Raw genomic sequence first — 13,139 nt, forward strand, 5'->3', positions numbered from 1 at the left:
ATCTTGCTGAAAACAAGTCATTTTATTATTACTATGCAGCGGAATCAACTAATTTAACTCAATATAATTCATAACGTCATACTTCAATTCAACTTATTATAAGACAACACCAAGTACTTTCATAACTTCAACTTTCAGTTCAACATCTAAAGTAATAATAACAATTAAAACCACAAAAGAAATAACTATCGTTCACCCCCCAAGTGCTACGTATCAGAGCGACAACACCAACTTGGATTCAATGAAGCTACTAAATCTTCATCACTGCGAATCACCTGCATGTTACCAGTATAAAGATAACGGCGAAACAAAAGAAAGAGTGAGATATCAAATCAATATAAACAAGTGTATGATAAACAATATATTATATTAGATCATACAAATATCACCACTTTAAAACAACAAATATGCAAAAACCAACAAACAACATAATAACATCCACAAGACAACTTCATTTAATCATCATATCAGCATAACAACTTAAATAAACACAGCTTAATAACAACAAATTATTTTAACACACAACTCAAGATGCGACTCAACTGCGCACATGCATGTGGTATCATTGGAGCATAACTCCTAACTTCATAATGGAGCAGGACACCCAACTTAGAAAATTGATAGTTAATAGAGGCATCAAGGCATAAGCCTTCGTCGCTAGTTTGCCAACCGTCACAAAAATACAAATGTATGTGACTCAATGAATGCACCAATCACATAGAACAACAACAATCATCGTAACAAAAGGCATAAGCATGTATCACCATTGTACCAATAATTAGAGGTACTCATCGTCACTTCAACACTGGTCATAGGCCTACAACTTAATCAACGCATCAACAAAAACTTACAACCACAACAACGCATCAACAACAATAATATATTCAAAAATGACATATTAAACAATAAGTAATCAGCAGCAACAAATAATAGCAACAACTCGACTTAACACAACATTGGTCACAAAACCTGCAACTTAATAATGTCCATAAGTTGGGACAAATCTACATAATTCTACTTCACCTGTAAATCAACAAATCCGACATAGTTTTAACACAACGAATCAGCCAAAAATACCTACAAGTACATGCGAGCTACTCCGATAATTTTCAACTATTTCTGGACAACTAATTATACCGCTTAATCTACTAATTCCCACTTTCGGTACTGTTTTATTGTACTGCTATTATTGCTACTTAATTAACACATCTACTACTAATTTTTTGTTATTAAAACCCACCAGTCATCAAATATATTGTTGCTATCACTCTGCTATTACTCTGCTATTTTTAATAGCTCGACTGGACTTATACACTGTAATTTTAACTGGACTACTTAACTAAATTAAATTATACTATTAAGTATTCTATATTGTTCTCAGTCAATATCATAGTCCTACTATTTAATACTTCCGCTAAATAATTATGCTACATACATATACCAACCCCATTAAATTAATTCTGTTATTCATATGCAAATCTTGTAACTCAACTACATACATCTTACCTATAATTAAATGCTACCTGTATACTACTATGCACACAGGTGCTACCTTTTCATTTATTGGGTCAATAGAGATGCTATCATTTTAATTCTGCCATTTTAATGCTAATTCATACAAAATATGCCACTAGAACTTCTACCAATTATTCACTAAGTCTATAATGTTATTAGAGTATTTAATTAATTCTGTAACATGTTAATTCTATAATTTAAGCAAACTATATAATGTCCTAAACTATGAATCGCCATCACCATTTATTAGGCCTACATTTTCTTAAAAAGAACGTGTCAGGCATAGTAACAAACAAACACAACAACAACAACAACAACAACAACAAAAAACAAAGAAAAGGACTTGCGTCCCTCGTCACAAGCCCATGACGGTTGCCACCAGGGGTGTGCCGATCGGCACCCCTTCCCCCAAATGCCTGCCGGTCGTCACAATGGTGTGCCCCTCGGCACACCTTCCTTTTCAGTATTTCAGTATTTCTCTGTTACGAAATTTTTATGTAATCGTTCCCTTGCAATTTTTCATAGAACAAAATAATGTCCACAAATCACAGAATACACACAATATTATGAAACAGTCTGTAACATCAATTACACACACAGGACAATTTTCATACAATCTCGAGATTGAACCCCGTCCTTACCTTGGATTGACGGTCTCTCTATAATTTTACGGTTGAATTCCGCTTCGCCGCAGCTTCTAACTTCTTATGCCTCTTTTCTCTTCTTCATAGCCAAACCCTCGTACTCCTCTTTTCTTCCAAAACCTAATCTTTTTCTTATTTCTCATTTTTTCCTCATAATATATTATTATTCCACTTAAAATAATACCAGTTGTATTATTCACATTGGACTTACTCTTGGCACACCTCCACACTACTAACACTAACCAAACCAACTCAATTAAATAAAATACTCCAACATAATAATATTATTTCTAATATTATTTCTCTGATTAAACAGACTAATTTAATCTGACTTTATACTTAACAGCTTCAATTGACATATTAATCCAATTACGCCCCTTATAATCATACCGATTAATCTCAACTTCGATAATTTCCAATAATTAAATCCTTAATTAATTTAATTAACCAATTAATTAAATTTGGGGCGTTACACTATCTCTGAGTCAATCTTAGATTCTTCCCATCTCCCATGTGAAACCAAAACTCAAACTCCTCACCAATATATGAACACATACCATTACCAATTCATGACTTGGCTCTACCCTTAGAACCTGTCATGAGTTCTCCTCAACCTACCTCAACCTCTAAATCCAAAACCATAATCCATATATTATAAAACGTCCTTAATCCATTTTTCCTAGATGAATTATCAAAACGCCTAGTTGGTGAGTTCCCTTCTGAACAAAACCAACTTACACTTATTCTAATATCTGAATAACCCTTTCCATTAAATATCATGACTGATAATGACTAGTTCATAGAAACCATACCAGAAGAACAATCTAAAACAACCTCAAGCCCTCAATACCAACTCATATCATCCTCAAGCCCTCAATATTCATCAAACTCGGGCTCTGATTTTGATGAATCCGAGTTTAATGTCACTCCTCTATATGTCATTCCTTTGGAACCATGACTTCTAAAACCCCTTAACCAGAAGTTGAAACTAACCCTGTTCCCGAAGTTGTTCTTGTTCGGTCTAACCTGAATTTATTCTTGAACAAACCTTACAGGACCAACCCATATCAAAACCACAACCAAAACCACAATCTCCTCGTTATCAAACCCCTCCATTTGTACACTCCGCCCCTTCATGAGATAAAGATGTTATATCATGATCTGGAACAATACATATATCGTTCTTTGAAGATAAACCCCCACCTATCCCTTGGAAGTGCGAGGGGACTTGACTACTCTCATTTTGTGGGAGGAAAACCAAGATAAATAATTTGTGTCTCTTTTTTATTTACTCTCTACCTATGATTTTGTTCTATCCGCTGCAAACTAACAAACTCTAGACCTTGTGTTCATAATCTGATAAAAGTGTCTTACAAAAAAGAAGCTAACACAATTCAACCTCCTTCTTTGATTTTTCTCACATTCACTGAATTATGTCTTAAATTTCTATCTAGTAATTAGGATGGGTTTTGAGTTGTGGGAAGTGAAACCCGAAGAATCAAAGTTCATCATTCATAGATATATTACTTTGAGCGAGTCTCGTCAGGGGAGGAAGAGTAAAGACCTGGAGATGGAGGTTTTAAAAAACATGTTTTAAGCTATCAAAAATTTCACTAGAATTGTTAGAGCTTTCACTAACATATTTAACTAAATAAGATTCAATTAATACTAATGGTTATACAATTAATAAATATTTAATTAAATATAGAGGTATTTGGGCTTATAACATATAAAGCCCATTAGGGTTAAGTACTGAGAGGAAAAAGCATATAAAAAGCATATGTTGCTCCTCCCAAGAGGCCTATCTAGACTGTCTCACTTGCCTCTATCCTTGCAGCCGCTGCTAGCACAACATTCTTCAAAGGTGATTGTCCGTGTGGATTGAGTAAAGGTGTTCCTCTTTTGTGACATTGGCGATCGTCTCCTCAACGCTTCAAGAGGTAAACACGTTAACTCATATTGATTCTCGTTGATCTAAATGATTTTGACAAATATGTTTTTTCAATTTTGTGGTTGATTTTAACTCATGTTGATTCTCGCTCTTCTAAGTGATTTTGACAAATAATTTTTTTTTGCCTTTGAGATTGATTTTTCTGTTTTTGTCTGCTGTTGAAACTCTCGATTCTTTTAGTATTTACACTTAAACCTATGAAAATATGGAATACAATAAGGTACTAAATGATGTGATTGCTAATTTGTTGTACTAAGAACAGGGTGAAACACGTGGGATTAGAATCAAAAGGGACCACAAAACAAAAAATTGATACTAATCAGAGTAAATCAAGAGAAAAGGTATATGAGACATGAAAACAATATCGATTTATTGGGAAATGAATCTACATCAAGATACACACCCATTAACAACAAGATACACATCGATTTACCCAATCGATTCCACCACAAACCATGTGCAGAAGAAATCTTACCACTTAGAATGAATCACAAACCCATAAGAGGATGCGAAAACCTAAAAGCACAAAGTAGCCGTATGACGATTAAGGGGAAATTATAATTAAAAGAGAAAATCAACGGACCAAATAGAAATCCTAAACAGGCCGACAAAGAAAACACTAAAAAACACCATCTGAAAGAAATCTAAGAGCAAAATCGAAGAGTTAAACTTGATTTTTTTTGTCTTAGATTCACTTAATGATAAAATCTATTGGATTTAATTATTAAAATAGCTAAACATTTTTTGCCAAAAGAGTAAAGTAATATTCCTAAAAATATTTTTGTAAAAGATAATATGGTTGGATGCTCAGAATTTTACAGGGCGACTTTAATTTTTTTAAAATAAATTATTAATATTTAGTTTATTTTAAATAAAAATAAAATATTAATTATCATTAAATATAATTAGTATAATTTAATATTTATTAAATATTTTTATTGAATTTTGGAGTTGAATCCAATTCAAATTTTAATTTTTTAAAAAATATTCAGATTTTTTTATATTAAATTTCACCTTTTAGAAATAAATAAATAAAATATTAAAAACTCGAATTCATATATGTATCGGGCCGGGTTGGGCGGATTCGGGCCCAAAAGTGTCATCTAACCCAAACCCTAGTTAATAGTATAGGGCCCATTTCCGCCCAAATTGTCAATCGATTTGGACGGGTTGGGTTTAAATGAGTCGTAGGTTAATCCAATATATTCTACAGTTTTCGCAATTTTTTTGACAGTACACAAAATTTTCTAATTAATAGCCAAACATTCAACTCCATTTATTTGTTTCCTATTTCTCCTACTAAAATGTAAACATAACATTCTTAAAAGCATGAATAGAATCTGTAGCAGAAGAACTCTTCTATGTTGTTTCTTGTAGCTACTTCAATGTCAAAATTCCAATGATAAAGCAATGTTTTCCTAAATGATTAGACAACATCTTAAGGTGAACCTGCAAGGTTCCATAGCTTTGGAAGCAGTTCAACCATCTTCATTACGGTCTCTAGTAATTTACAGTCTGAAATAAAGTTTTCAGGCCAGCCTTCTACTAATGCAGATTCAATAGTGTCTAAAATTGTTATGCACGATTGTGCAGCTTCTGCAGATTTATTAAATTACAGTCACAAACAAAATCTGAAAGGGAAAACCAATTGTGTCAACTATTTATTGTTCAAATGGTTAAAGAATATACGTAGAAACTTCGACTTATGAAACATTGACACAAACAAAGACACCATACATACATGAAATTGATATTGACACATTATATATACAAACACAAACTCCAAACACTATATTGATACTGACATGTCGACACATACTAATCAAGACGATAGATGAATATATAGTCACTTTAAGAACGATAAAAAAATACCTTGAAACCTTCCAAGAGTCTTCAATGATCTAGCCTTGAGAAAAACAACTTCAAAAGTAAATTAACAGCATGTATTGACATAGAAGGCACAAAATAATTTTTTGGATGGTGTATATTATTCGATTCACTTTTTCTTGATATATACATTTTCATCTTTGGAATAACATCATCAATATCTATTCCTTTAAATACATGAAGTGCAACTTCAATGTTTCTTTTCTGATACTCAAGCATCCTAACAATGCTCTAGCTTCCTATTAGGAATAAGCACTTATATGACAAGCTATTATGCTAGTCTTACAGAGACTGAATAGTCATTTTGCACCAGGTCGAATTTTAAAATACAAAGATTGTGTGCTTCCAATTCACTGTGTTTCACAATGTTAGTTCATTAGTTTCAGTCTTACAATTGTTAGTATAAATGAACTGCACACACATAAACTACACACATAATAATCTACACACGTAAACTACACACAAATCAATTGTCATATTTGCTTCAGGCTATCAATGAACTACATACACAATAATCTACACACATAAACTACACACAAATCAATTTTCATATTTGCTTCAATTTATAATAATAATTTAGTAATTATTAATATATTAAATGTGTGAGAGAACTAAGATACACATTAATAACGGTTTCTCATAAAATAAATTATGGAAGCTTGTGCAAGATTTTACCATGTAGCACTTACAAAACTCAAAAAACAATGCTCTTGTTCTTGAAACATAATATGTATCTTGATGGAAGACACAAATCAGAACTATTTTAGCTCAAAATATCCCCAGATCAGCTAATAAGTCCCATATACAACTTGATAAATGTAAAAAGATGTACTTGACAAAAATGAAAAAACAATTTCTCAATATTAATGGTTTTTAAACCCTATTAAAAATCGTAGTTTCAGACATCCTAATTAAAAAACTGTAAATAAAAGACTCTAACTAACAAACTTGAGTGAGAGAGTGAGATCACATTAGTGAGAACCTTCAAGAACCTTTGATTTTTGAGTGAAGAACTGGGTGGGAACGAGAGAGTGAAATGAGAGAATAATTCTTGTCAGAGGTATTACCTCTCCCTAAACGCAAATTTTCTTATTTGGGCTGGTCGGGTACTCGTGGGTTAGCTTTTATTACCCGGCCCACCCTAATGAACTTCCTCTAACCCGATTTTGCAACCCCGTGGACCAATCCACACCGTCCAAATACGTTTTTTTTCTCCGGTTTAGGCCGGGTGGGCGAGTTTTGTCCACCCAAAATATTAAACTGATTTAATCGAAATAATTTTTCATATTTTTACTAACCGAAGGTTATATCACATTTTATTTTATTTTATCGAAGTGTAGTTATTTGATATATTGTCACTTATCAACCAATTTTATCTAATGCCATGACACTAACTTATTAGATCCTTCCCTAAAGTTTATGTCGGTGGAGTGTAGCAACACCAAGGGCATAACTGGTAAACCACACAAATCTTAAATTCTCATTCTACATCTATTGGATAATTTCCACTTTCGACAAGTCAGCATAACAGCTATGCGTAGGGAACAAGCAGCCTAAACGGCAACGTTTCCATCCTCTCAACACACCCTTTCATAACAAGCGTTATAGTTAATCCGTTGACATTACAAGGGCATTCACGTAAATCAACAAAACCAAAAATCCAAAAGGGCATTTAAAAACAAACCAAATAACCGAAATGACCAAAAAGCCCATATCTTAAATAGGTGAGAATATCTATTCCCACGTCTCTTTCTGACTTTCACTATATATCACACTCTCTCTCTCCTCTCTCTTGCGATTCAATTTTTCCTTTTGGTTATTTTTCTTTCTCACACACAACACCGAAACCGCCTTTTTCAAAGGCTATAGCGTCTCTCTCTCTCTCTTCTCTTCTTCTTTTCCCTCTTCGATTCTTAGGGTTTCGTAAATACTCATTCAGAATGTTCCAGAAAACTCTAATTTCATTATGATTTTCTTCACAACACTCGCTTGATTTTTTTCATTCACTTTTTATTCTTTTTCTTCAGGTAAATAAATAAATTAATTAATCCTCTCAGTTTTTTTTTTTTTCCGTTGTGTTATTTCTCTTCCTTTGCATGCTTAGGTTATATGAATATGAATACTCGATTACGAGTTCAATTTGTGTATTATTGTTTTCTAGGGTAAGGAATAGATGGTTTTGTTTTTTTGGGAGAATTTGTTTTCTTAATTAGTAAGTTATTGAGCTGTTTCTCTTTTTTGAAAGTCAAACCGTGTTGAAATTTCAGTTTTTTTATACGAGTTATGAATATTTAAGTGTGTATTAAAGAAATTCAAATGCTTGGTACCGTGAAGTGTAGCTTGAGTATAGGGTTACTTGTTTTGATTCTTTTTCTATGAATTTCAGCTTCATGCGATTGTTTGGGGTTTAATTTGAGTTGGTTCTGTTTGTATGTATACAATGTATGGGGTTTAGTGTCTCCTTGGTGAATTTCATGCCTTCTTTGAGTTTGTTTGACGGTAGATTTAATTACTGGTGCATTGATCTTTCAGATTGAAGCTGCTTATACTTACAGTTTACAAGCCTGAGTTTTGAATTTTCAACCATTCGGAGACATGTTTAACGAAGGAGCTCCTGAGTTTGTTGTTGATCAAAGCATGTATTACCCTGCTCCAACCAATTATGGTTTTTACTGTACAGGTAAGTCCGATAATATCTGTATCTTTTTGGCTTTGGGGAATTGGGGTTGAATATGGTTGATCACGTGTTATGTAATATATAAATATGCATCATGTTGACCGCTTGGTATTTATTGTGGCCAGGATTTGAATCACCCGGTGAATGGGAGGACTACCCTAGGATTTTTGGTGTAGAAGGTCCTGATATTCAGTACACGGTGAGTTGATTCTCCTCTCTTGCCTGTATGTATCTGTTGCTGTCATATTTTGGACTGACATTGGATTTAAATTCTTATTTCTCTGACAGGGTGCGCAAGATGAAAATTTTCCGTATGTATATTATACACCTAGCTATGGATTTGCACAGTCTCCATACAATCCGTACAATCCTTATATTCCAGGTGCTATGATGGGAGTTGATGGGTCATTTGGAGGAGCGCAACAGTATTACGCTCTCCCCAATTACCAAAACCCTGTTTCTGCGCCAGCTTATTTTCCTCATGTTCAATCAGAACATTTTCATGACAGTTCTGTTGATCCATCATTTGATAGCAGTGCTTCTGTCAATAGACCTGATGGAAGAGGTACGAACCATAAGTTCAATTCAGCCTCTGCTGCTTTTACTATGAACTCTTCAAAGCCGTTATCAAATCAGTCAGGTTCCTTAGTCTGGGAACCTGAGGGGCCAAGAGCTGATGCTTTGGCAAAGAAAGATGTTACAAATGGAAGTGGCCCTAACAGTGGTTTTCCTAACGGAAACGGCCCTAACAGTGGTTTTCCTAATGGAAGCGGCCCTAACAGTGGTTTTCCTAATGTAAGCGGAACTAACAGTGGTTTTCCTAATGGAAGCGGGCCTAACAGTGGTTTTCCTGGTTTTGCTTCATCACCTTATCATCAGGTAATAAGCTTACTCTTTTGAGCTGCATTGAAATTTGAATTCGAGTGTGTCAAGTCAGTGCTGGCGTGGCAGATATGTTGCCAGTTGTCTTAGGCAATTTGTCAAAAGAGGTCTGCTACGGCGGTGCCATAAGCTGCAACAGTATGTTATATGGCAGAATTTTGACCTTCCCCCATTGACAATATTGTCTCAAGTCAGTTATGCATTTGACATCTTTAGGTGACAATCATTGCTCATTGACAATATTTTAGCTAGTTAATAGTCTTATAGGTCAGCTTTTCCATGGTACTATGTTTTTAATTAGGAGACACTTCGAGGGAATGACTAGATGTTTATTAGTTTATGGAGGTCTTTCATGCTGTAAATATATTGGAGTAATTGTATTGTTGTATTTGCTGACTTCGTTACAACGTATGAAACTTTATTGTCTTGGTGATATTTTATTTTTGAGAATGCTCAATAGCTATATTTTTCCTTTGTGGTTTTGTAGGCTAGAAGTGCTGATGTCTCGTTCCAGCCTAAGGATACTTTTTCCAATGGAAATGTTTTGTCACATCGTAATCAATTGAATGTAGCTGCCCCGATGAGTAATGGGTTTTCTGACTATGGATTGAATGCTACTGGACAGTCTGCAATTGCAAAATTTCGGCCAAAGGTTCATGCTGCTAAAGTGCCGGGTGATTTAAATAGAGGCAGTGATGTATTATTGGGTGAGCTAAATCGGGGCCCTAGAACTAGTAGGCCGAAAAATATGGCTATCAAAGCCTATACAAACAAGGCGGGAGATGCCAATACTCAAGAGAACAATATTCATACTGATCAGTATAACAGGGAGGACTTCCCTATTGACAATGAAATTGCGAAGTTTTTTGTTATAAAATCATACAGTGAGGATGACGTTCACAAAAGCATTAAATATAATGTATGGTCATCGACACCTCATGGAAACAAGAAACTTCAGAGTGCTTATGAAGATGCTAGGAGAAAAGCTATTGGAAAATCTGGAAGCTGTCCTATCTTTCTTTTCTTTTCAGTGAGTTTCCATTACGTTGATGCATTTCCTATACTTCTGAAACTCATGTACAAGTTTAAGCTTTTTACTCCCTTCTATTTATCATACTGACCCTTTCTTTTTTAATGTAGGTTAATGCCAGTGGACAATTTTGTGGAGTTGCTGAGATGGTTGGTCCTGTTGACTTCGATAAGGATGTGGATTTCTGGCAGCAAGATAAATGGAGTGGGAGCTTTCCTGTAAAGTGGCACATCATAAAAGATGTGCCAAATACCAATTTTAGGCACATTGTACTAGAGAACAATGAGTTCAAGCCTGTAACTAATAGCAGAGACACACAAGAGGTATATAAAGTTCTGTTCTGTAGTTTCTTTATCAATTAAATTGAGGAGAATGCTCATAAGCATATTTTCGTAGAATTTAGTTTGATCGTAACTCAACTTACAAAACTACCCACATTTATAAGTACATTAACCTTTTTTTTCTCTCTGTAGAAAAAGTTTATTTGAATGTGTGAAAATGGTATATTTTGACCATCATGTGCCTATATTTTGTGCAGATAATGTATAGGAAGGGTCTGGAAGTTCTGAAGATATTCAAAAATTATACTTTGAAGACATCTCTGCTTGATGACTTTATGTACTATGAAAACCGACAGAAGGTCATGCAGGAGGAGAAAGCTAAATTTCTAAGCAAGAGTTTTGGAAGTTCGTTATCGATACCAGCGTCTGAGCCACCTCAAAAGCTGACTTATGCTTTTGAAATTCCTCCCGTCAGTAATGAGAAAAATTCAAAGGCGGATGATCTTGATAGCTTAAAACATACTTCAATTTCAAGTGTTGGAGCTACTGTTAATAGTTCTGATGCCACCAGCAATGCATCTGTGGATGAAAAGGCTGAGACCGGTGAAGTTGATAGCCAAGATATTTCTTCTGTCCTGAAGATTGGTTCTGTCACTATTACCCCCAAACAGGTACCAATTGATGTCGTCACAGTAGGCTCAATGCAAGTTAAAGTTAATGGATTTTCCGAGTCTTCTGGTGTTTCAAAGGTTGGGAGTACCCCACTTGATTCCAGATCTCTACAGGCAGGCAAAGGAACCTCTGACATCAATACTGGACCTCAACCTTCAGTTTTGTCTGGGGATGTCAAGGCATAATTCCGGTCTAAATTGAAAGATGGATTAGTATTTCCCTGATTGTTTCACAATTGGGAAGTTGGATTTCTTTTTTATATTTGTTCGTATCTTTCACTTGATTGATACAAAGACCAAACCGTTAGATGAATCTTTCTAGCGAGTTTGATACAGAAAGCTTTAAAAGACTTCCTCTTTATATTTTCTCGGTCAGCAAACAGTTCACATGGTTGTTTTCTTCCTTGCAGATTTCATCCATTATTTTGTCATACTATGAAACTTTTGCTCCCTTTGTTACATGTCTCGTTCTGTCATGCTTTGAGGTTTTCATTCTGTTATGTTAAGATGGAACTTGTCATGTGCTTTTTTAGTTGTTTGATTTAAAATAAAGATATGTAACATTTTGAATCAATAAAAGTTTGCTTCAAGACTGAAATTGAATCTGTGTGTGTATGTCTTTCTTGGGTTCTAAGTGAATTAAAAAAGACTGAACGTGTCCCACAACTTCCATTATTTCTTTAATAATTATTGGCATTTGATTGCCTATTCATTACTAGTGATGTCAAATTCAAGGATATCATGTGCGACACTTCTTTCAAATTGAAGGGTATCATGTGTGACACGTATCATGACGTGGATGAAGCATGGCTTAGCAATAACATTAATGAACACTCTTACGTCGGTGCTGAATTGGATTTTTGTCTGTCTGGAACTTGTAGATACGGATGATACAAAAGTAGATCTGATATTTTTTTTATGAACATTTAGATATGAGGCCGGTTTTTTATTCTGAATATTTGAACATGAGACGGCTTCTATAGTGGTTAGTTGCCTCTCAAATAGAGCTGTCAAAATGGGCTACTCGATCCTAGACGGGCTGGTCCTGTGGTTTTTAGGACTGGGCCAAAAAGGCCCGGTTTAATATGAGTTCGATAATTACTACCCGAGTCCAGCCCTAGATGGACTTCGGGCTACCCGGTCCTAAACAGACTTTATTAATTAAAAAAATGAAAATAAAAACTCCATAATATTTATTATAACTAAAATTAAAAATTATAGTATTTTAAACATAATATATTTTTTAGTACTATATTATCTCTTATAAATACTATAATATGTTTTTAAATACAATATATGTTCAAATTGTATAACATAATACTTGAATATTTAAAATAAATAAAAAATTAATATAACACAATCTGAGAATGTTGATTATATTAATGAATTATATTTAAAAGTGAAAGATCGAATAGAATAGAGATAATATTTAGTGAGGCGAGAAAAATCAATATGAAATTTTGGAGTAAATAATATAAATTTTAATATATATTTTTAAAATTTATAATTATGCGGGCCTAATGAGCTACCTACGGCCCATATGGGCTAGCCCTAATGTGTAGCGGGCTTTTTAGGATTGAGTTAAAAAGGCCCTGAAAATA

The 13,139-nt window shown here is 34.2% G+C and overlaps 1 protein-coding gene across 1 annotated transcript; it reads left to right on the forward strand.

The window, feature by feature from the left end:
- The first annotated feature begins 7,780 nt into the window (after nucleotides 1-7,780).
- On the forward strand, nucleotides 7,781-12,136 carry LOC131630578 (YTH domain-containing protein ECT4-like). The gene is made up of 7 exons (XM_058901361.1): nucleotides 7,781-8,024; nucleotides 8,530-8,677; nucleotides 8,800-8,873; nucleotides 8,963-9,553; nucleotides 10,044-10,586; nucleotides 10,697-10,909; nucleotides 11,125-12,136. Exons 2-7 carry the CDS (start codon nucleotides 8,593-8,595, stop codon nucleotides 11,722-11,724), a joined length of 2,106 nt encoding a protein of 701 aa, XP_058757344.1. The 5' UTR covers nucleotides 7,781-8,024; nucleotides 8,530-8,592; the 3' UTR covers nucleotides 11,725-12,136.
- Nucleotides 12,137-13,139: the final 1,003 nt, after the last annotated feature.

This window comes from Vicia villosa, linkage group LG1, assembly GCF_029867415.1.
Source record: "Vicia villosa cultivar HV-30 ecotype Madison, WI linkage group LG1, Vvil1.0, whole genome shotgun sequence".
Taxonomy (NCBI): domain Eukaryota; kingdom Viridiplantae; phylum Streptophyta; class Magnoliopsida; order Fabales; family Fabaceae; genus Vicia; species Vicia villosa.